This window comes from Botryllus schlosseri, chromosome 2 (assembly GCF_051294905.1).
Source record: "Botryllus schlosseri isolate E-star chromosome 2, Bs_hap1, whole genome shotgun sequence".
NCBI classification, from domain to species: Eukaryota; Metazoa; Chordata; class Ascidiacea; order Stolidobranchia; family Styelidae; genus Botryllus; species Botryllus schlosseri.
Genome location: NC_137237.1, coordinates 11,299,043 through 11,324,641, shown reverse-complemented (window position 1 = coordinate 11,324,641; position 25,599 = coordinate 11,299,043). Strand labels below are relative to the sequence as shown.

The window sequence follows — 25,599 nt, the reverse complement described above, 5'->3', positions numbered from 1 at the left end:
GGACTCTCATTCGCTAACTCTCCAAGCCTTCACCAAACCATCTTTTTCAACTTGCTTTGTTGCTAGCATCAAGTGCATCAGCACCACAAACACATGATCGTACATAGCAATAGTGATACCTTTCACATCATAAGATTCACAATGATTGAGGAATCCATTTGAAAAGGACCTCTTGAACTGATTAAAATTTCAGCAGGCTTAATTCAGCAAGGACCCATCATATTGTTATTAAGGTTTCCACAAGCTACAGCAAGATCTTATCATAATCCACATCACTCACAGCAGCAAACAGGGAAATAGTGAGAACAAGGTTCAATTGTGCAGTGAATTTAGCAGCTCAAGGTAATCAACCAAGGCTTAACAGCATTTTTAGGATATGCATTTCTGAAACCTTGTCCCCTATACTGCAGCTGTAAGAATTGAACATGCTATGCCGGTTCGGTATCACAAGCGAATTATTCTGCAGAGTGCCCAATTTTAGAAGTACACATTTACCAGCCGGTCATGGAATATCATCTTTGATAATCATCATCAAACATCCACAATCAATACTAAGATATTACTTTATTACTCGAAAAGCAAAATAATGATTGGACAGCAAACAAAAGCAAAAGATGAAGACATAATGTGGACAGTCCGTGTGAGAATGCAACATTGATATAGCCGTACAGGAATAACAGGATAAAACACGTACTGAGCGACATTTTCTCGGCAGGCAACGGCGTTCTGCAGCGACCAAGGTGCAGTATTATGTACTACCTCACGAACTCAGACGATAAAACTGGATAAATAAGGATGCCTCTCATAGGTAGGTTTGTAGTGGCGTGAGTCTGTGACATTGACCTCGGTCCTATCTGCTGATCCCACGTGCTCTTCCGACGGGAGGGCGGCTATGTTCTCTAACACTCTTGATCTACTGCGATATATCACCGACGCCGAGACCCAGGTGTATGATCACCGGTCTGGAATGTTCGCGAAGTGAATCTCGTCTGGGCCGAAGCCCGGTTTTGCTTTCCGGCAGCTGTCGTCATCTTTGCTCGTTAGTGGCTTCGCCGACCACGGACGACCTCGCCGACTTGTAATCTCCTGACGACGACGAGCTGTGAGATGTTCTCGATTGTTTTGACGGCGAGTCCGGCAAATTCCTTATCTGCGATTTTGACCGCGTGTCGCGCCCGTGTAGCTGCTCGTCTGAAAAAGGGGGACGATGTGTTCCTTGTTGTGTGAGGAATAATTATTAGACGAGGATTAGGCGTGAGCTGATCGACTTTTAGGGGTCAAGTTCACTTCAAAACAGGGCTGGCTGGCCCATACTTGTACAAACTACTGGATTTTTAAAATGCGCAACTAGAACTACTCACTTTTTAAAATAAGTAACTAGAACTACTCAAAAAATCGTAGTTTGTACAAGTCTGGGCTGGGCACAACGAGTCAAGTACTGATTGAAAAAATTTGAGCCAAGTAGTAAAATTCAATTTTTTGAGCACCGAAGTGATACGCATATTTCAACAAAGAACTATTTAACTGGCGGGAATTACCGTTTCGACACTACCCTCCCACCACTGAAGCCATGAAACAACTATCGCAAGGACGGGCCACAGCGACGCACATCAACACGCGCAATGATTAGAATCGCAATATTCGTACATCGCGATATCGGTATTTGTTCCCTATATTGTAGCAGAAGTGGTCAAAGTAATAATTGTTGGTATTCAAGTAGCAGTGAAGTCATAAATTTCTACTCAAGTTGAAGTCGTGATATAGTGGTAAGTAAAAATGTTGTGTTCTAGGTCTAGTTTTGCCTGAAAAACTGCCAAGTAGCTTTAGTCTAAAATCATAACTGCACAAACAAGTAGGTGCAGCTGGCCAAAACCTACTCGAGCACTGCGAAAATGTACAACTACTTTGTTACTGACCACCTCTGCATAGTGGCGTTAAAAGACAGAGAGACACACGCAACAACGAAACCAACCTGCATCGGAACCACCCGACAAACGATTGGAATTCAATGGATCGAATCGATTCTTCCCGGCCTTCGACCCCGAAGGCGTCGCGGATTTGGCCTCTCCGGCGACGTCGTACGACGGCGAGCTTTTGCTCAAAGACGTCCGGCTCTCGTCGGCTCTCAGTGTCGCCAACGACCCCTTCATCGTCGAGTCGCTGTCTCGGTCCTCGGACGAATTCCGATCGAAACTCCGCAGACTGGTCCGGCTCGGGCGTTCCGCGATCGGTTTCCGCACGCTGGCCGCCCTCTCCAAGAGGTCCGGCGGTTTGGGCGCGACTTTCGGCTTTTGCGTCGCGCCAAGCCCCGCGTACGGCGACGTCACGTAGTTCACTGACGGGGACCGACTCGGGTTCGAGCCGCCGTGGTTGTCGTCGAAAAAGGCCTTGCGGGCGTCCTCCCTGCTTTTCCGGGATGCTTTGTTTTCGGGCGACGGAAGGAACCGCTCTTCCACCCTGGTCCCGTCGTCGTTGATGATATCGATGATTTCGTCCTGGTCCGTGGCCATCTCCGACATTCCCGACTGGTTCGGTTCCACCTGGATCGTCCACGCGCCTTGTTTGTTGCGCTGCAGCGTGCTGCATCTGCAAGACGTCAGAGTTTACCACACTTGGATACGGAATTCCTGGTAGTTTACGATTTTCGCATGCGACTTATGAAAAAATATCTGTCAATCTAGTCATTATCGGATACGGACTTGGACACAGATATTGTCACTAATGAAAAACTTTCACTTTTTTGGAGTACTCAGGTAACCATAGTTTCAGATCCAAGAAAGAGGACACTTATTTCAGGTTGCAATTACAGACAAAAAACGGGGAATTTATACAGAAAATTGTGATTCTAGGTGATTTGACCTATTTTGTTTTGCCTGAAAAACCCGGTTTTTATGTGTAGTTTGAGTCGGTTTGACTTTTTTTTAGTCTTCATTGTCTAATCGCCTGAAACTCAAAGCAAGACAGAGGACGACATGCGAAAAAAGAGGACATATAACATTTATTGAAGAAAGAGGACAAATCCTCCTAAGAGGACATATGGTCAGTAGGGCTGTTCAAAAATAACTTTTTTTCCCAGATTCCAGCCATTCACTGATTAAATTGTCAGGTTACCCAAAAAAACGCTGCACACCAACTTTGGTTCAATTCTAACAAGCATAGGACTCTGTAGATCTAATTAAAATTTTTAATTTGTTAGGGAAAATTTTTTTTAAAAAATTTCAAATTTTTCTGCCAACCCCATGAAATTGTTGAGCTGTCTTCAAAGACGATGAAAAATAAATTTGACTCAATTCTGACAAGTAGAAGCGGAGTTATATGAGTTTTTCGATGATAATCCTCGGATTACCCTTGATCGGTCAGTCTATAGAGTACTCAAGTAGATTTTGCCCACTTTCACTACATATTCGAGGAGTTCTGTTCCTCAACTTCCCCTGGATAGTTTCAGGCAAACTTAGTTACTTTTCACACTCACAAGAACTGTGTGAAACTGCCCTCCATCGCTGTATCATTGCAACTGAATATATTTTGATAGATCGGGCCTAACCGTAATGTAGTCAGTGGAGCCGGGAAAAATAGAGTACCTGAGTGATTAGATTATGTAATAGAGAATTCGGCTCCTACTCAAGTATTTGAGTATCACTTTCATTATGACGTTACAAGAGCATGGAAGACGCGGAAAGTTATAAGATGTACCTTTTATGCGACCACAAAGAAAATGCCAGTTATAGACCACATGGAGGTATTTCGTATTCTTTCATAGCACATCGCGATATTGCTGTCGGTTGACACGGCATCATAGAAAACGTCATTTCCACTAACGTGCTTAGCTTAACTCTACACGTTTTGGATCCTATGATACGAACAATTGAGGTTTCGGGCTTCCGGGTTGGGAAAAATGTATAATGTAACTGTGTCATGAAATTTTAGTACTCGAAAAAAATCATATTGCACTACTCGACTTGAATCATTACAATTACTGCTGGAGTACTCAAATCAATGTGCTAAGCCTTAGTCGCCAGTCGTTTTGTGTTATTCGTGAAGATAGATCCTGTAACTTCAAATGAAACCACCCGCGATTAACTGCTGAAAGTATGCGTTCCCTCGACCAAATCATCTTTTTCATGCTACTTAGCCGAGTACTTTACAGACCGCTCCTTTACTTCATTACTTTTACTTCTACTTGAGTTGCAACATGGACTTCTTCCACCCCCTATGCTTGGACACGATAAGAAATATTTCGTAGATTCGAACAAATTCAATGATGTTCGACTTACTTCAACTTTTGTCCACCGTACACAACATACAGAGCGGAACCGGGCATGGACTTGGTACGCGCCGGTGGTACTCTCTGCCTGCCACTGGTTTCGCGCATCGAACTTTGTCTCGTGGGCCTCTTGTCTTCTGACGAGTCCGAGTCGTTGTCGGCGTCCATATACTGGATGTCATCTCGATTGTTCACTAAACGCAAACCACAGTTAACGTGGATCGATTGTGTAGCTTTTTAGAAAACATGATGACTCACAAATGTTGTCCATACTCCTTGCATTTCTCTGACTCGGCGTCCTAGCGATTTTCGCCGATTCGACATCGACATCTAAATGGAAGCTACTTCGTTAGTATAGCTGAATCAGACGAATTGCGCAGTTTCGAATTAGTATACACCAATGAATGGAAAACTTGGGTCATCACATTATTTACATAGGAAGGACTTTGCCCAAAAACCGATGTATAAACTACATGCTCAGCAATGCGTCATGGTGAAATCCTATTCCTTGACTCTGCAGATCAGGCCGAGCAAACTCAAATCGGGTCACTTCCGCTATTCAGGCTCTTTGTTGCTTGCAGGCCGGATTGGCCAAATGATGCCTACGATTACCTACGATATTATACGTGCTGTAGTTTCCAACTCGGAAGCTTCATTATCATGATACCATACATAACATACAATATCACATACTACAACATCTTTATTAGTCAACAATGGGTGATAGGGGTATTGAATGCAATTAGAAACCAATTAAAGCAGATTCTTCAACCCTCTGGTCACGGCGGCATAAGCTGGCTTATTTCCATGGTCCCTTTGAGTTAATGATAAGGTGTTGGCCCATGTTGTGAGGAATACAAGAGATTTTACTGTAAACGCAAGTTGTCATTCACGGAAGATTACGAGTCACGCGACATAAAAAAGTTATCGAGTCTGCAATAAAGAGAGTGGCAGATACGAAGAAGTTTTTATTACTTCTTGGAATTTGGTGCCGATGACTAGTGGTGACTAGATTGAAAACACAACATTAATATGTGGACTAGGAAGAAGCATGCTCGACATTTGCTGTCTTGAGGGTTCACCTACTCGGACGTGTATCATATTAAATATCTAAAAATGTTCCCATGTGCTTGATGCTGCAAATATTATTTTCATTTACCTAGCATTGCACCACAGCAGGTGAAATAATCCGGCGGGCCACATGTTTGAGAGATCTGCCATGGAGCGACTGTGTGTGGGGTGCAAAGTTGGCAAAAACACTTTGCATCGATCGTGTGATTTTAAATAGATAGATTCTAATCCAGTGGTTACTTAACCTGTGTTCTAAGGAACACTAGGGACTCCGTGATCCAGTTTCCGGGGTTCCGCTGCAGGTCAGACACACACTCCCCTCATACATGTGATTTGTGATGACAAGGCCGTGTAGGTCATCAGTAGGGTGATTTTTTTTTGCAACCTGCATTTCATTTGTATCGTAGATGCTTGAACTGTGGGTGAACTTATCATTGATATTTTACAGCTTGCAGCCCGATTTATCGGCCTAACGTTGTAGACGGCCCATTGTCTGCTCATCGTGAATCATAAACGGCCAAATGAAACAAACAGATCGGCATGGTGTTATGCTCAGTGTACCGCAATATCCTAACTGTAACAAGTCTGCGTGGGCAATCGGCATTGGTTTTTATATCAGCAAACACACGATGAAAAATTGTGATGTAGACAAAATTGTCAGAATGAAGCAAGTGGTATGACGCTGTTTCGTTTCGACCGAAGAACACGATAGCACTTCTGAAGTTGAAGACACGCATTTCTGAACTGGTATTTGAAAGGGAACAGGAGAAGTCGCGCTGATTTGTAATGAACATTGATTATAATGTTTTCGTTTTGTGTGAAAATTATATTTTAATGGTAGCGTCCTATTAAAACTCTGTTGATGCACGGTTATTTTTTGGTACCAGTAATTTATTAGTTATGTATTTGATGAGTGGTTAGATGTATGTACTACTGTAGTCTATCGAGACAGACTCTTAACAACGCATTCAACGATACTAACTGCTAACGTCCGACGGATTGTGACGTAGCAACGGCCGGTGCGCACGGTCGTCAAACTCGCTCTGCGTTCTGCCAAGACCGGAATTGTTATTCCCGCTCCTGTTCTCGGTGCTCGGCAACGGCATAGCTTCTGGTTTGAGGTCGCTTTTTCTAAATCAGAAACAAACAGACGTTGGAATTTGCAAGCCAAGAACGAGACCAGCAAGTAATTCCTACTTTTCCCGAGACGGAGAGTATTTTTTATTTCTTCTCTTAAAACATATCCCGACCGCCACCACGAATATCAAAACAACAGCGAGTGCGACGGCCAGACCTGTAAACGAGGAGGCAATAACGCGACGAGCCAAGACACAGCCTACTCGGCAGAAACGCACCGGCGATGAGGCCCACGGAATTGGAAAGAGAGCCAGGCGGAGACTGAGTAGTTTCGATCGGGCGAGGGACCCCGGGTCCGGAGTCCCCGGTGGTGTTGCGGCCGCTCAATATTGTGGGTTTGACTGGCGGCGGCACTGTAACCGGCGGAGAATGTCAACCAAACGTCAAACAAGGCTTGACCGCAAGACCCATATCGAATTGAGGAGCGCAGTTGGCATACGAGTCAATCGTAAATAGAGTAGGGTGGGGGGAAATGGACTGTCCCTACCTCTACTACTACCGGCGGCAAAATGATCGCACTCGATGATTTTGGATGATAACCGTCATAATCTGTGTGCATCGTCATTTCAAACTTATGCAGCAATCTTTCCATTCCATGATAAATGCAAATCATAATATAAGCAATACCCGAGCAACTGACTGGAACAGCTACTTCTACTACCGCCAAAATGATCGCAGTTGATTATTTTGGACGAAAATCCCCTTGTTATCCGTACACACCATCATTTCAAACTTATATCGCAATCTTTCCACTCTGCGATAAATGATGAATGCAAATAAAAAAATTAATTACCAAGCAAATGGCACTACTGTAACAAATGAATATGCCAAGCTCAAACTCAGGACTGTCGTAGGATCATGCGGCCAAGCAGTACGATGCAATGAACTAAAAAAACACGAGACATACGCAAACGACACTTACCCGTCACCGTAGGCGTCTTGTCCCCAGTCGCTGACAATTTGTACAAAGACACGTTCAGCGTAGTGCTACCGGCCGAGTATTCGCACTCGTAAACGGCCGAGTCTGTATCGGGGTCAAAGTTCATGATTTGCAGCCGCCCTTCCATGTCGATTCTGTACTTGTCGGCGACGTCTGACGACCGAAAAACAAGTTTCGCATCAGAAGAAAAAGTCGGTAGCAAGCGGACTTGGACATACAGATAATTCTAGTTGTCTAATTAGTAGTAGATAATAGTAGACTAATTAAAGAGAAATGCCAGTAATCTAATTTTAATCTAATTTTTGAACGTTTCCATGCTCTTATTTCCGGTTTTCCTGCAAATGCTATATGAGAACTGTATAGTACGAATTGAGTCAAGCTTGCTGTACAGACATTTGCTGTTCCCACGCTCGTGATTTGATATTAACGGAACTTAATTCAATGTATAAGCTTTCACAGATTCAGTAATTCTAATTCTAATCTAATTTGGAAAATGTGAAAATTTTTCAGTTGCCCAAGTCTGATAGCAAGTACTGGATGCATTACCTAACACGCGTCTCTTTGTCCCAGAGGCGCCCTTGTCGTATTTGTACCATTGCACCGTCACGGTCGGATTCGTGACGCGATGCCCCAAAGGAGCGGTGGCACCTTTCGAGGCTGCAATCAAGGTATGAAGTGTAACGGAATCGATGGAATCAATGCTGCGATTCTCACCTTGCTGAGGAGATGGTGTGGCTTTACCGAGACTTTTGCATTGGGAAGAGGTCTCACCGTAGTAGATGTCTTGCTTGATATTGCTTTTGTCGCCACTTTTAACGGAAACACATGCCTGAAAAAAATAACTCGGGCAATCATATCCGTCGTCTATGATCGAACGATTGACAGGTAGATAGTTTTGTTTTTCATCTGTCACAAGTTTTGTTTTTCATCTGTCACACCAATAAAACAAGAATAGGGATATAGATACATAAGAGTCAGTTGGCCCCTGCTGCAATATTTGGCGGAATCTGTAGCCCGCTACATATTAAATACGCAGATCTACACATACATGTTTGCACATTATGCATACACAGCAATCATATATGCTAAGAAAGCGGGAAAAAGATGAACATAAATGATGCAAAAAAATTGAATAGGTATTTATAAAATCAATATATAATATCAGGAAATGCAACAAGCAGTACTAGAAATTTATCGTAGCATTAGACCAGAGGTTGTCAAACTTTTTTAATAGTGAAAAATTCAGCGTGCCTTGCAACCAGAATGCTAGCAATCCCAACGCATAGTTTGGTGGCATGGAAGGTAACGACTTTTCATGAGAGAATTCGCAAATATGAAGTTCCGACCATACACAGAGAATTTTTTCAGTTGGCCGCAGCCTCCCTCCCCTAGTTTGAGAACCACTGCATTAGACAGAATAACATACAAGATATACCTCTGCAGAAGTGTCCCAGCCACAGCCCGGGTCCCTCGACAGCACGCACATGTGACACGGGTCGCAAAACTCGCACGATTTCGTGTAAGCCTTGCAGTTTGAAGTCGACAGCTGGTAAAGAGCCGTTTCGGTGCCGATGTAGAGTTGTTCCTTCTCTTGCGAGAGCGCCATGCTCAAAATTGGATCGCTGGACGGCTTTAATGTCGCTAATTCGATGGTTTCGATGCTGTCGCCCTGAAATAAGTGGAAAAGTTTCAAAAGGCGGAAGTGGAAGTACTTGATATTGGAATAATGAATAGCAAATGGGTTAGCGAGAGTATAAAAGACACAATGAGATTCATACGTCAGGTACTTCCGTTTCCATGATCAAAAACATATTAGCGGACCTATCATCAAAAGGTATTGGCACAATCACAGGAAGACAAACGAAGTCCTGACGGAAGCAGAACCGCATGGCGGAACAATGCCAAATTTCAACACTATGCAGTATATAATGCAAAATATTCAAGACTTGCAGTGCCACACGTCTGACGGATATCTTTGAATCAATTTTGAACAAATGAAAAGCGACCATAACACAGAATACTGGTGATATATATTTCTCGGATACAAAGAATCCTAGCTATAGAAGCCACGCAAATATATTTCAAGATCTAATCAATTCAACTACCGATGCCGGAGTACAGAGCCCTACCAATTGAATGTATGCTGCAACCTGCAGAATCATATCAATGGGTTTTTACTGTGCATTTGACCTTCTACATATCGATCACGTGAGATATTTATTAGCACCAAAAATGGCACTGACGTGACGTATAATTGTTTATGGCCATAAAATTAATTTACGGTACGACAGAAGCGCCGAAGTCAATAACATCAAATGAGCACATCGCCTTAAAATGGCTTAGACACAGACTTTTCGTGACCAAGAGTATGAGCATTTCCCAACTTTTACCTTGTCGATGGAAAACAGCTTATGAATCTGGCCGTTGCTTCTGCCTACAAACAGCACGTCGTGAACAGCGCCGGTCAAATTTGAAACTTTTTGAACTGCGATCTGAAAAGAAGAGTCATATATGGCAGAGATATGCTTAGAATGAGACCGCCACGACTGCGCTGCTATGTTCGTAATTTGCACGACAAGTTTGATCACACGAAAAAGCAACATCGATTGTTGACATCACCTATCGTCAAGGGATGGCCGGTCGGTCGATTGGCGCAAGGAAGTAGACAACTGATTAATGAAAAATCACAACATCGTATGCATCACTCAGATTGGCAACTTTGAGCGCCCAGTAATTTCACACGGGAACACTTATGAAACTGACTTAGCGCTATATATCGCGAACGCAAACAGGACTGGGAGTCATTCGACTTTCAGAAAAATACACTCGAGAGCTGTGTGGAATTTTCACTCAACGGGCTTGACGGCGATTCCACTAGCAGCAGCCCTACCGGACAGTGGCTAAAAATTGTTAGCAATATATCAAATATTATGAACAGACTATTCATCAGTTAACCGCGTGTATACCAATAGTGATATAACGACCTGTATAAGAGGGTGTGGGGAACGAGTCCATCCATAAGTTGTTTTGAAAACACTACGGGACCCAAGACCAGATTTTGGGGGCGGCCTGACAAAGTGCTGTTCTGATCCTGGATAGGGGGTACGAGAAACATTTCATCACAGCTCAAGGGGTTAAGAAACACTGGATTAAAGTAAAACAGATTTACCAAAATGAACATATTACTTGTCGCGATATTGAAATTTTGTACCTCCGCCAAGAGAGCCAACGTTCAACTCCGTATACATTATTCGGGCCCAACACATGGCACATCTGCGACAATACCAGCGCGAAACAAACCTTTGTGAATTTCTCTCCAGCTTTCACAAACAAGGGTCCATTCGTCGAGGGCTTGCTGCTGGCGTTGGTCGAAGGAAACGCGGGCTTCACCGTGTCATTCACCAGGAATCTATCGTTCATAAATCTCAACAGGTTTTCGGGAAAATCCTTGCTGGTCGACTTTGTGGGGTCGTCCGGGTCCATTCCGCTGTAGGCACACATACCCGGACGGTAAGGACTTAGCTAAAACGCAAATTTCAGTGTCAAGATTTTGCGTTGGCAAGGCAGATATTCGATTGCATAATATATTCATATTGAAATAAACCCAAATATTTTCGGCTGACACTCGTCGGAGGTAATCGTCAGCAACTAGCAGAGAATTGAGAACTTTCTATACAAACAATCATATCTCCCAGATATGACGATGCCCGCATAAGAACTCAAATTACTGACGCGGTCAGATGGCTCAAGCTCAATGTAGTATTTTTCGATTACAGAAAAACTCCTTCTATTGGCACAAACTAGGTTGGCGAATTTTAACAAGTCGACTCCAAGGCACATAAATGAAAGAATGAACAGACAATCCAAATAGCTATTGCGTCAAACAATCAATACTCACTGCGCTAACTTCGCTCGGTGGGACTTTAACATACGGTTTGCTTTTAGTATTGTAAAAGTGACCGCTCGAAAAAGCGGCTTGGATCTCCCCCAGTCGAAACGAGCAAACCGCATTTGACCTTGCGGTCTCATGCTGAAAAACAAAGAACTGTGCAAGACGGCCGAAACGCATAGAAACGCGGCACACATACACTCGTCATGAAAGTTCCGTACAAAATATCCCCGCTCCCCCGAACCATATCGGACACCAAATCGAATTTTAGAGGATATTTTTCGTCGACGGTGGCGCATTGCAGACGCAGCTTCAGGAGGGATGTCCATTTTCCATTTAGAATGTTTTTACCGCCGACATCGTTAGCGCAGAGCTAAATAAAAGCAGGCCGTGTAATCAGAGGTGGTCAAAAAAGTGGTCAGAGTTGCTGCTCAAGTGTAAGTAACACGGTAAATTCTGCTTGATTACAAGTAAAAGTAACGATTTCAACTACTTCAAGGGCAAGTAGAAAATGAAAAGACTGAAAAGTGCCCAAGCAAGTAGTTCCAAAGAGTAAATTTGGTCCAGACATGGCGTACTTGAGCAGTTAAATCGATGGTAACTATTTTGCTAAATTGCAGGACGCATCTTCGAGACTGACCCAAAATTACTAATGATGCTGCATCATCTCAAAAATATACGCTATTCAGCAGTTACAGTGACGGCTATTTCACGGGGTTCATATTCCAGACAAAAAAACAGTGCAAACTTATCCCACAGCCACTTTCTACTTTTCAAATTCCAAAGAACAAAAAGTACATAACCAATTGGGCACCGGCAAATAATATCCACATCAGCATGTACTAATACAAATACAACCCTACCGGTACTACTTTGCGAATTACAAAATATAAAAAGTGACTAGTTTCACCTGAAATACTGTTCAGGTAAAGTGGAATAAGTATAAAATCATCAACACTCGAGTAAGTAGTGCAAGAAGTCATAGGCAAAACTTAATTTCTATTTTTAAAAAGTATAAGCACTCCATTACCGTCTGCCTCTGCAGATAATACTACAAATACGACTGCATACATTATACACACCTGAGTTATGGTCGGTTTAGGAATCGTACTTGCCGGGCTCATCTCACTCGCGGTCTCATAAGAAACGGTGTACACTTTCCTCATAGCGTGAGAAGAGTTGCGGTCATATTCGGAAAACGAAGTGACGTATTGCGGCTTGTCACTGTTCGTTTGGCCAGAGGTCAGCAGAGTCGGACTGTCCAGACTTTGCTTCATGAGCGAAGAAATGGAATCGCTGAGGCTACGTTGCGTGGACACCACATTCCGGGAGCCGTCACTTGTCGGAACTATCACAGACGTAACGGTGTCCAAGGGATCGAAGCTGCAGACAGGCAGATTGAGCACGTTCCGGTGTTCTAGCACAAAGTCACTGTCTGTGTTCTGCAAAATTTGTTCGGGTTAGAGTTCAGGTTCGGGTCTGTTTAATATAAGGGCAGGGGCGGACATTGGTCGGTTTTCTGAGCACTGCAGTGGAATTTTCTCCTACATGTCCACGGTATATCGAGCAGTCTGAGCTCTAGGTGCTTTTCAGGTAAAAATAACGTCGATTTCGTCACGACCACTTCTACTTTCATGATTCGGTGCTGCCACAAGAGATGTTTTACAGGCAGAGGAATTTCCAAATTGTGGGTTTGTCATGGAAACCGTCCGAAAAGCAGAAATCTCGTGACAAAAACCCCAAGTTTGCACATATTCCGAATGCGGTAAAGAATTCGAGACATTTACATACACACATAGAGACATACGTATTTTCATGTGAAAATTTGTCAGTTTTCAAGTCAAAAATGTTTTTTAATGCCAAACTACTTCATAAGTTCCAACCAGAAATGAAGATAAGTAGTACAATTTTAACATCATGTGCGAAAACACCTAATTTGCATACGCGAGGTCAAAATTGAGTGTTTTTTAGGTCAAAAAATGTCAAATTTTGATTTTTTAGGTCAAAATCCTCCGTTTTTATGTAAAAAAAAATCGCTAAGTGATCATAAAAACGCTAAAATACAATCTTTATTTTTCATTTTTATTTTAGCCGAAACAATACCAATGTATGACAATTCTTTTGCGAAGTTTTGTAAGAAGACCTGCAACATAATTATATGCAACTACGGTATATCCAATACACCCACCTCTCTGACGAGTAGTTTGTTTTTGGGCGACATAGAATCAGTTCCGCAAATCAGGACATGGGTGTCGTTCATCTGCACAATAACTTGAATCAAGTTATGGCATTTCGTGCCGGACGCGCTTTGCGGCAAACCGGCGCAATCATTCTTCTTTGTGGACGGCCAAACTATGGAACGAAACGCATCTTGGCGGATATCACCTGTCGAAAAAATATGCATGAGCAAAATGCGCAGCGACAGGAGCACAACATGACTTACTTAATACTTTTCCAAAAACTTTCTGCCTAGCTCCAACGAACAAAGTCTTCTTGTCACTTCCGATAGTGAGTGTTCGAAAATCTGATGTATCCGAAGGGGCGTAAGTATGGAAAGTGTCCAATTCTAAAACAACAGTAAATATTAAGGTACAGCATAGCAACTGAGACTGTCATACACAATATTTCAAAATAATACACTCTGAGATTGCAGAGGTCAACATTTGACAGCTAGTATCATTTTCACTGCGCCCTCACCATGGGGTCAGGAAATGCCGTATTAAGAGGTAGCAGTGCAGAACAATACCACTGGGCCATAATGTATCGATGGTATACATTTCTTTTTATGTCAAGTCAAGGGAAACAATAGCACTCTTCATTAACGCAATTTGGCAAGCGCCAGAATGGTTTTGCGTTCCACGTTAAGGACTCTAAAAAAGAGTCTTCCAGAGAAAATTCAAAATCATTAATGGTTATCATGATAGTGTCCACTCAATTTTGTATACATAGTGTTAATGAGTAACTAAATATAATACGAATTGTCTATCATTACGGTCAAATAAATACAAACCCATCTGATAAAAACCTCGAAGAGGCGCAGACTTGCCCAGGTTAAAACGATAATATCCACACAAGAATTCATTAATATTGAACGAAATTGGAATACTGCAAACAGTGTTGCTGTGAGATTGGAAGTCGCGAAATTCCAACAACACAGAAAGAAATAATGAGTGACCGTTTCTGTTACGGTATTTCACAATTCTTCCAATAATTCCTACTTGTAGAACATGATCAAGACAAAATGTATCACAAATTACATTAATGTACGTTACCCTGAATCATTTACTAGCCAATGAGAGGTATAATATCAACACCAGTCACCACCATATTTGGGTCAAACCAATACAAAAATACTAACCATACCCACAAAATTACAAGTATACCAAAGGCCAATGACATCATTGTGTGCGCAATCGGCTCATTATTCTACCCTAGATACACAAAAACCCATCCACCAACGAATAAAGTATTTTCATGAGAGCAAAACGGTCGTAAAGATTTTCCATCAGATTATAAGGAACAATTATCGAATCACAGAAATAACTCCTTTTTCTAGTTATATTTTAGTTACGGGATTGGGAAATATTACCAAATAATGAGGTAATTAGCTACGCCCCTCCTATTGGAAAAGTTATCAATTGATGGCGACGAGAAACTTAATTGAAACAGCCCGTCGCCGATACACTACGCGTTGGAGATGACGTATCCAAACAACGCATTACACTTAATCCGAATTACTTTCCCGTTCTCCCGGATTTCAAGGGCAAGCATTTCGGAGGGCGTAGCGCCTACCGCCTATAATAGCGCAGTGTTTCCAAGCACACAAATCGCGAAGGAGCGATAACAAACAAATACGTCACGCCGCGACGTTTTATCATTAAAAGGACGAATAACGGGGTAGCTTATCTATCAAGCTGATTCAATACCCATCTTGGAAAATAATGGACGGGATCGGTGTATTGAGCTGCGGCATCAATGATTCACGGCGCTTAAGTGCACTCGTTAGCTTTGCAGGGAAGGAATACCGAAAGCGCTCGAGATACGCTGTGATGACAACGGTTCGAAGGAAAAACAAAACCAGCGGCTCTCGTCCGGCGCTGAAGTGCTCCGGCGAAAAATCACGTAATGCCATAGACCTGCGAGTACGCGAAACAAAATAAGGAGCTCGATGATGAAAGCGAGCGGCGTCGCAAATTCGGTTCTGTGTGCGCAAACCGCTAACCCGTGAACGAATGGTCAACGAGTTACATCATTCGACCCGCTTTGAGGAGAAAACTAGTCGGCATCAGCTAATATTGCAGATGTTACTCCCTCGAAACAAAGCCGATCGCGAGTAAACAATCCGCTCTCCGTGAACAAAGATGGTGTTGTCGCGCGTGCGAATCGCAGGGTAGGCGTGAAACAAACTAATTCGTCGCACACCGATCGGGCATTATGAACGCGTCAATCGTCATAATTGGGCTATCGATCCTCATAAACACAGTACTTTTATACGACTCTGTTAGCAGACATTACAGCCATGGAGTTGGCGAGATTTCGCGATCAGTCGAGCGGCGATGTTTTTACTACAGCTATATAGTCACGGTGGATGATTTTATTACAATGTACTCAAGTTTACGCCTCTCGATTCGACCCGACCGTCGTAGCAATGAGCAATGCAGTCCTCGAATAATCGAGTAGTAATCACTTTTTCGGAATACGCCTTTCTCCCTTCGCATCATACGGATAAATCCGGGTTAGCGATGAATAAACCCACTTATTCGGACTTCCGTGATATCTAACGTATGAGTATGAAACTCGAGCACTTTCAGGAATCGAGTAGTGAATATTATTTGCTAACCGCGTCTATCCAGAGCTGAGTCACCGGTATGGAGGCCCATTCATCTTAGTGCAAATATTGTCGCCAGCGCGTTCGGTAGATTTGTAGTTAACAGCGACACTTGACGCATCGGCCGACACGAGCCGCCAAGAGCGTAAAGTATGACATGATTTGGATAAGCAATTCAACGTCACATGTCGCGGAGGCTTGTATTCAATCTTTAGTCGTTTACCAGGAAAGAGAAAAATGCTGACGTCAATATATATTTCGCAGACGGGTACCACAATTGTGTTTGCTTTACTACACGCCGTTCAAAAGAATGAAGACCCTAAAAGAACAGAATTTCTCTCCGCTAGTACGATTACATTAAATGTAAGATCCAGATCGGGGCTTCGGCCAGACGATTTGAAACGACAGAATTTGAATACGCGTATGAACTCGGACCTGGGTGTATTTTTATCCCGATGTTACGCTTCGCATCTGAAACGGGAACTGATATCTCGAACAAAATATGTGACAACAAAGTACAATATCTCGGAAAGCACCCACTTCGGTTAGGGCACAATAATCTCGAGATACCTAGTTATCGGTTACACAACGGGACTTAACGAACGACAGAATGGATTGCCCCATCTCGCTAATAGCCCTGTGAGCGCATAATTACATTAAAGTACCGTATGACAACGTTTTAGTCAGCATCCCGAACGGTCACAAAACACCATCTCATTACAAAAAGTTACGGGACGCAACTATCTCAGAGTTCCAATCAATAGATTAACGTCGCCGATTCAACCAATGGCGGGTGCTACGGGATTTGGCTTGTTCGGCCGGATGCATTAGCGCTTATCGTGTAGGAGAATAAAACAAGAAAACCGCGACACGGTCCTTATCAAGCTTATCAGCAACTCATATCAGCGAGCAACAACGTGTTATCAATGTCGAATTTCAGGAGTGCTGCTACGAGATCTCCAGCTATAGAGAGCAAAAAGTCGTCATCGCTTTATCTTGGCGGTTGCTCACTGCCAGCCAAAATGAGATCGACATCACAAGGAGAACAGGGATGGTGTTTTGTTCCAAACGGAGGTAATAATACGAGCGTGTGTGATGCAATAACAAGTGGTACAAAGGATTTCAAATACAGGAAAATCGCCTAGTAATAATGGAGAAAAGAGAAAACGATAGCAACTCGAAGTCTGTCTTGTGATCGCCCCGAGGCGCAGGCCCGTCGGCGAACGTTACTCGTTACTACAGTAGAAATACTATAACCAACCATATACACCATTCACGGAGTGAGCATCGCTACAAAATAATAAAGCTCCGCTTCTTCAGTTACGCAATTAACTCCGCACCGTTTCAAAATTCACGAGCGGCGAAATAACAGAAAGGTTGATCAAGCTACCAATTTTCGACACGATACCGACGGCGGGGTTGGATTTGTTTCACAGTTCGGAATGACGAGTTACGACGAACGGCCAGCAGCTTTAACTAATCCATTATCACAAGCGAACATCAGTATGGGATTATGTGTAGGCGTGTGGGGATCGGCCTCAGTTTAGGTCGACATATTTAGAACACCATTCAAACCATTTTCGTCACGTCTCTACATATATTTCCTGTTTCATTTTAATGCGCTACGTATTTCTTACTGGATAATAATAATAATGGTAGCCCAAATACTGCCAAATATATCCGTCAAAAGTCGAACGTACAGCAGGAACGAGGTAACCTACAGACGAGATCCATAATAGTAGCAGTACAGCGATTGCAGATATTGCACGTCATCGGTTACAATCAATAAACGCCGGGTTGCCAGATTTGCACTAGCAAATGAGGATTAACGAATGTTTGAGGAGCGATTTTTACGGCAAGCTCCCGCAAGTATCATGTATCCCGATTCTCAAACAAACTAAGGCGCTCATTGTCACGCATCATTGTGACTTCTCTGCGTGCTTGAATTTTTGGGAAATACGGTCAACTTGCGACCGCGTATCGATGATGTCATTTGATGACGGCATAGAAAATTCTTTCCCAGCGCGTATTAACAGTAGGTTAGCTTAGCCCAAAACTACAGCCAACTGGAACCGAATTCTCTAAATAACAACGGGAGACGAACAGCATAAAGTTACCAAACCCACGGAGGCAATGATACAGTGCTCGGCAATGTCGGCGTTACATATTCCTGAGCCTGCACGGGAGAAATTCGATCGCCGGCATGAGTTTATCCTTACAGGAATACCAATCGGATGATTTGCACCACCTTTTCAGTTGACTTTGAGTGAGAACTAGCCACTTTGATGGGATTCTCAATGCCAGGGCTCTCGAAATCTCATGATCCGCGACCCCGCTTCAGAGAACAAATTCACTATTGCACATTGCTCGCACGCATCCAATTGCCGGGACAATGACCAACAAAGATTATTTTCCGTGTCCCTGCAATTAGCCACAGTTTGTGAAGTTACGCTCTACGTCTGTAATTGGCAGGGTTGTGTCAAGGAAGCTGGATACGACACGAAAGGATCCTTCACGCATCACCAAACGATCGAGTCCGGACGTAGCACCAGGAAACCCAAACTACTGACGGCATCTTTTATTGTGCTGTCGTGAAATGCCGTTGAGCCGAAGAATTGGAACTGCGCTCAGAGAATCGGCATATTTACAACCGCTCTGCAGCTGGTACATTGTAACGTTGTATTTTTATGATGAATTGAACAGTGTTTGAAAAATAAAGCGCACAAGAGTATTATATTGTTTTCCGCAACATTTGTTCCTTGAATCATACGCAATAGTCAAATGGTGGCTGATTCGCTAATCCTCAACCAAAAAAGCGTCACCGAACTGATGTAACGAAGTGAAATCATGGCCTGCTTTATGACAATAAAGACTCACATCCGGCACGCACGGTGAATCTAACGACTCACGGGTTCTGCGCTTTGCGCTATTAATTGTTAATTACGCGTGGCGCCGTGCGCCCGAATAGCACGGGGATTGACCGCGGCACGAGACGTAAATGGTCGCGCCGGCGTAACCTAGGTGCCGTGTGCGCCGACGCCGCAATTTCCGACTGGGTGCTTAGCGCCCGCGTTAACGCACAGGAAACAAAAGGCTCGCGTCAGTCGGATTTAATGAGCTCTTCAGTAGCGCTTGCATGGGATCGTCGGGAACCACGATGACATATTTGGCTTCAGTACCCCGAACGCATTATGCCCCATGCAAGTGCTCCGTGACATGTAACCGGAACATACTTTTCATACTGAACAATTCCTTTCAAAGTTTCAACATTTGATATTCACGTTACAATATTTGAAGTTTTGTAGCATGCTCCGATGCGTTGCCAGTTGGTATTAAAGATAACTAAAAATATATTGTAATACAATGGATAAAAAGGTTGCTTGAAAGAGAACAACCACAACGAGGGGTTATGAGTCGAATGATGTAACCAGGACAAGCAACATCGCAAATTTCGAAGGCAGAGGCAGCTACCGGTATTGAATTTTCGCTCTAAATATGCACGCACAACGTCGTGGTGGGAACAATTATTTACATTCGAGTTATCAATCAAAAACGATTATACAATCCTGTTCAAGACAAGAAGATGAAAGCACATAGAGATTATGCTCATTATAAGAAGCACAAATAAATCGTAATGTTTTGCATTTAGCATATTTTAGTGAAATTGTTATTTGAGGTGTATGAGTAGTCAAACGAGTAACCGATTAACATCCGTCATACAGTGAAACATATTCGCTCAGTCTCCAGTACATGGGTTTGGTAGCGTTTTCTTAGCATCTGTGAAATTTAGTCCTCACTCCTTACCGGATATCTGCGTTTTTGGTAAAGTCGACAATGATCGTCTTCTCGTTAAACGGACATAACTTATCAATGGCAAAATTGATTAGACAATCAGGAAACCTTTCTGAATCCACATTCAAATCACGCACACACAAGACCCTTATACGCTCAGCGTGTACTCAAAGGCTGATGAGATGTAGGAGGTTAAGGTTATCCCATTCGTTCAGAAATCAGAATTCAGCATCAATAACGATAGGCGTCACCGCTTTCCAAGAAATCAAGATAAGGGAAGAATCACCCAACCACGCTTGTTTGATCCCCTGTTACGTCATAATCCGAGTACCACCGTCGTCGCGAACATTATTCATTCACAAGGACGTGTGCTTTCAAGTGCTCCCCATTATTATGACGTAGGCCCTCGGATGAAAGAAACACCGGAAATTACCTCATGAGAAATGAGCGTGCAAATCGATTTCCTATCCGGAATACTGGTAGTATACTTCAGTGAATAAATTCAACTCAGCCTCATGTGATGAGCGGATGCAAGTGTAACCATGCGCCAAGATTCGTTATTATTAAAAAAGCATTGTCGGTAACGGTCGCGGTGAAAAACGACAAAAGAATACGCAAATTGCAAAATTATACGTTCTTCGTTATTACTTATCTGCTACCGTCCTTTGTGCTATCGCGGACGACAAATCCAGGACAAAACAAACTTTCATTAACGAAATCAATCGCCGCAACAGATTAATGGAAGTCGAACAACTAAGCAACATAACACTGCCATTCCAACTGATGGCATAACTGTGATTCACTTACAAGTAACAAGTCCATATAATCACAGTCATTGTTAGACTGCAACAAGGGTATACCGCGAGAATCTGAACCCCGGACAGCAAGCAGCGAAGGGTGCGATAAAGATAGTGTGAAAATAAAACGCATATCACGATTTTACTGCAGGGTATCAAAGCCTGCGTTCGGCTAAATGCGAAAACAACAAAGTCCACGACCTTGCACCCTTCAAATCAATGAAGACGGATAACATACCGGAATTCGATGGGGATACGAAAGGTTTCTTCTCCTTCATGGCGCAAACGACGCCGAGAAATATCGTTGCTGCACAAAACACTTGATTCATATTATTGCATTGGCTGGAATAAGATCTTCGTAAGAACAGCGTCAAATATCAGCATCCTAGTTTGCAGCACTTACTTGTATAAACGTCTAACGATCCGCCTCCAAACTCACATCAGCATATTCGCATATTGTTCCGATAATAAATTACTTGCTAAAATATATATATACGCGTATAGATATAACTGTGACATAACCAAAACGTAAATTCCTCGTGCCCAGCTAATGTAAGTTACTTGGTCACAGGACACCAGGATGTGTGATGCATATTGCGAAAAACCAAGCGCTACAAGCAAAACGTAGTTCTGTCTTCTAAGACTGCAACGAATACTCTACTCCGAACGCCGTTATCGCTAAGTAATAAACAGAACAGCCTGCCTGCACCTGTTCACGAAGCAATGGCCGTTGGTTATTAATAACAGTATCTGCGCTTCCTTCAACTGTTCGCACGAATAGCAGAGTGATAACAAGTCGTAACTTTCTCAAAGTTCAAATGCTCGTAGTGACCAACGCAGCGGGAGTACATCAAGTTTTTGCGCTGATGGATACTTCATATATATTTCATAGCATACATTGCGAGTATTGCTTGGCGCGTTCGCTCTGATATCAACCGACATCGGTTCGACGCTATCGCAGCAAGCGTCTGCAAATCGCGGTTAGATAGTATCGCGAAATTTAGCTTCATCGACATCGAATTCGCGAGAGTGCAAATATACTTTTGGTTGCCTTGTTGTTCCTGTATAGGACGAGAGACTTAAGACGCCTCAGGCGTTTTTTCAGTAGCACCCCGAGTAGCAAGATTGTGCTTACACCATGAAGCGAACCTACAAATTGGGACAGTATTATTTCCTAATGGTTGCATAGCATAGGCCAACCACTGGTGTCACATACAGCAGATTGCGCTAACCCATGATTCCGTTGGCACAAGGACTTTGCCAGGGATCGTTTACGTCCTCTAGTCCGGACTGCCCATCTCGAATTAAAAATTCATGTCTTTAGGACATCACAGCAGAATAGTGAGGATTGATTAACGCCTGACAGCATTCACAGTTCTGTAATAAAATGGAATGTAATCTTCTGCTATTCATAATCATAGATGACATCCCCTAACCCCTGGAATAGTATAGACTCCGATAGGACTCGTATGACACAACACAACTACATCTGAAAATGAATATATGAGGGAATACCAGTGCTGAAGTTCAAAAATCATATGTATATATATACGGCAAATACTTTCTAGTCAGTCTGTAGGACTATGGAAGTCTTCACTCCAGTATTTAGGAATTAATGCTCCGGCAAGGTATATTTATCGATGGGTGTTTTAAATATTTCATAAGATTTATGTTGATCTCGGTCACTTGGTCGGTAGCCGTCGAGCGTCTAAGAGTTGTCTCCCTATAGTACATGTTTTTCTTCTATATCAAAATACATTCCTGTTCTTGTTCTTGGTCTTATCGCTTGCCACCATTTCACAGCATTACTTTCTTACACCTGGAAATAAACTTCTGTCTGTCTGTATGTTCGACTCAGTATTCAACGCAAAACCTAGAGCACACCCGTACTGTACAAGGTAAACTACTATTGATCATCAAAGATCAATAGGAGAAATGGTACCATCTCAAATTCTCAGTCATGCAAGCATGGTGCATGTTTTTTGAAAAAAAATTCAAGAAGAACGATGTCAATCTCTCTATTCGCTAAACTTTCAAAATGTTTCAAGTAGAGTCGAAACATAATAGCCTATTTATCTGGATTTCTTCATTTCAATTAAACATGTCAGGTCCTGGAGGGTTACGCACAGTATACAAGACAAAAAATTCAAGGATGTTAAAGTAGGGTACTCGGCGGCAACAATGACCAGGCTGACAGGGGCCTATCTGACACGTTATCGGGGCCAAATAGTTTCTCATCCGTTCTTGGTACCATGTACGGAAAATTATGGATTTAGGTGTATTTGTAAGTGAGTTCATCTGATTTGTATAAAACAAACGTGATGTCGTAGGTGAGATACAGGGTAGCATGGTTACAGGCTCAATCTTGTGGCACTGAAATTCCTTGTACCTATGCTTGATTAATTTCACCCATGCTATAGTTCTATGAAAAATGATGATAATAGTGGTGCTTTGTAACACCAATACCTATTACCGTACCTAATTGTTTTCGAAAACTACATGATGCTACTGTCAGAACCGGCATCGGGCAAATTCTTGACACCTCAATGAACTTTAGCATAAATCTATCATGGATGGTGATATACCAGAATTTCATAGTTGAAAGGTCTTCGAGTTGACCTGACTGGAAACAGTGATTGTTTTCGGCAATATGTTGAGCGTGACAAAAGGGTTTCTCGCATGGCATAGTCAAGTAATTGAACGAGAAGTTGCAGGTGACATTGCCACCAATTCCGCTCGGCGAGTTGAGACAAATTATTGTAAGTATACTGGCATATGAGCATAACAAGTGATGAACAGTTCCAATGCATACAAGAAAGTAAGAAACAAACAAACACAGCAGACGTCAGCACAAGAGAATGGAAAACATCATCAACTTCAAGTAACATCATATTACACACTATGCCTTTACTGGGCCACAGCCCTCGCTTAGCAATAAGAATTTGCTATTATATTCATAAATCACTAACATCATTAGCCTACCGAGCACCAGGCTTACCATATACCTAGCCGGACTAGAATCGCTGGCTGTTTTGCCTGATATATCAGGTGAGCAGCGATGATTTTCCAAGTTAAAGTAATTTAATAAAAAATAAAACATAGTGTGAGCACAGGACACCGATTCCATATTACCTAGTTGCCTGACATTCGACTTGATGCGATTTTCGGTGTAAATATCACTGATGTTCAATATTTACAAGTTGATCCAATTATTGTTACGAGCTCAAACATATCAGTGGAGCATATCATTCATATTTTGCATACATTCTTTCATTTCATCACAATGAACGAAATCAACTGCCTTGAGAACTCACAAACTTTAGTGATTGTAATCAGAGTAGGTCGTTCTCGGTTTATACGGTACGTGCCTACTGCAACAGCATACCGTGGTACAGTTACAGTAAAGGTACATGAACAGTATCACACCATAACATACGATAACATGCACCTAACACTTTATGTTGCTGAGATGAAGTGCACTGCTAGCTGGGCTTGCAAAGACTGAAAACACCGGTACGAAACTATGAGACGCTCCACGCTCTGTTCCCTCTCACTAATCTAATCAAGTGCGATGTTAGTTGAAAAGTAGGCCTATCCTCCATTTAGTCTACATAAATGAACATTCCTGGATGCACGAATTCCTTTTGTATAGTGTCAAAGTCCATAACTGGTAATCAGTTGACTCGCTCAAACATAATATGTCGATTTGAAAATATTTCAAATTTCATTTTGAGATTCACCATTATTATCGTTACGGCGCCTCTGTTCCGACAGCATCGCATCTCCGACCGACATCACAGTCGTCGATGACTGAGCGCTGTAAGCACTGCAGAAAACAACCAACAACTGGTGAAATTATATGCTCGATTGCCCCCTAGCGCCGTAATTCACAAAGCTCTTCTGTTTAATGTGGCGAGAGTGATGAGCGGATAGTGCTTTTCGAGACTCCGAATCCCTCCGACAACTTTAGTGTCTGAGGAAAACTCCCTTCGACTCCGAAGAGCTCAATCCCAGACTCTGAGATACTCCGATGAATCTCGTCAAGTATCCGAAACAGTGGCAAGCGTGGTACACTTGGTAATGTGTTTTACTAAATTAATGGGATAATAGGGTTGGCCTCGTAGTATTGTCTACTCTCCAGTCCACAATTGCAGTGCAGATGGCTGATTTCTATGCACTTGGCAATCAATTTTGCATGTTACCCGTCATATTACAACTTTGCAAGGTGTCAACTGTCCGTGTTTTGGTTTGTAATCATAATGAAGAGTGTATTCTGGTCAGAGCTGTCCAAAGATATCGGAGACAAAAGTTACAATACTCCAAAATTTTCCGAAAAAATATCTGTAGTAAACTCCGACTCCGCTCCGACTGTCACAAAATCGGCAAAACTCCGCTCCGAATCCACTCCAACTCCGCTCCGATGCTCATCACTAGGCGAGATAGCATAGTGCAGTGGAGCCAGGGCTGTGGAGTCGGTAAATTTTAGCACCGACTCCAACTCCAACTCCGACTCCACACATTTTCAATGGACCGACTCCACACATTTTCAATGAACCGACTCCGACTCCTGAGTCTCCTGATTCTCCGACTCCGACTCCGACTCCGACTCCGACTCCAGCAGTATTACCAATTTACTTCGAAAATTATATGCCGCAGTGACGGTTAAATGACTATCATATAACCATTAAACATATGCAAATATATGATTAACGATGGCATGCAAAATTGTTTCATTGTGGCACAGCTCGAATTATTCACTATGCATGAAAGATTGCCTTTCTAAATTTCCTTCATATTTTTCATATTTTGTCAGTTTTCATAACATGGACTCATCTCTAATAACCTAATATGTATGAATCATTCGAACACGACATACATCCC

At 42.7% G+C, this 25,599-nt stretch overlaps 1 protein-coding gene across 3 annotated transcripts; it reads right to left on the bottom strand.

The window, feature by feature from the left end:
* Positions 1 to 545: 545 nt before the first annotated feature.
* LOC145433502 (semaphorin-3C-like) lies at positions 546 to 24,493 on the bottom strand. Of its 3 annotated transcripts, none has more exons than XM_080310620.1 (20): positions 21,122 to 24,493; positions 20,957 to 21,060; positions 13,745 to 13,867; positions 13,490 to 13,686; positions 12,384 to 12,743; positions 11,501 to 11,674; positions 11,311 to 11,442; positions 10,713 to 10,934; positions 9,803 to 9,904; positions 8,848 to 9,081; positions 8,127 to 8,241; positions 7,959 to 8,069; positions 7,386 to 7,565; positions 6,691 to 6,813; positions 6,533 to 6,629; positions 6,318 to 6,466; positions 4,523 to 4,594; positions 4,275 to 4,458; positions 1,973 to 2,586; positions 546 to 1,191 (listed from the first exon to the last, which is right to left on the bottom strand). In XM_080310620.1, exons 2-20 carry the CDS (start codon positions 21,045 to 21,047, stop codon positions 1,028 to 1,030), a joined length of 3,444 nt encoding a protein of 1,147 aa, XP_080166746.1. In that variant the 5' UTR covers positions 21,048 to 21,060; positions 21,122 to 24,493; the 3' UTR covers positions 546 to 1,027. The 3 variants fall into 3 exon arrangements, with proteins under 3 accessions (XP_080166746.1, XP_080166745.1, XP_080166747.1); XM_080310619.1 differs by having other exon boundaries at positions 6,691 to 6,825; positions 7,395 to 7,565; positions 21,122 to 24,492; XM_080310621.1 differs by lacking the exon at positions 6,691 to 6,813 and having other exon boundaries at positions 7,395 to 7,565; positions 21,122 to 24,492.
* Between the last annotated feature and the right edge of the window lie 1,106 nt (positions 24,494 to 25,599).

What these genes read in the sequence shown, in the direction of transcription:
- LOC145433502 (XM_080310619.1), bottom strand. Translation starts at nt 21,047, where the DNA reads ATGAATCAAGTGTTTTGTGCAGCAACGATATTTCTCGGCGTCGTTTGC. An exon ending in CTAAACCGACCATAACTCAG is followed by an intron (nt 11,675 to 12,383) that starts GTGTGTATAATG and finishes GCTTTTATTTAG; the next exon opens with CTCTGCGCTAACGATGTCGG. An exon ending in CAATCCGTCGGACGTTAGCA is followed by an intron (nt 4,595 to 6,317) that starts GTTAGTATCGTT and finishes GCTTCCATTTAG; the next exon opens with ATGTCGATGTCGAATCGGCG.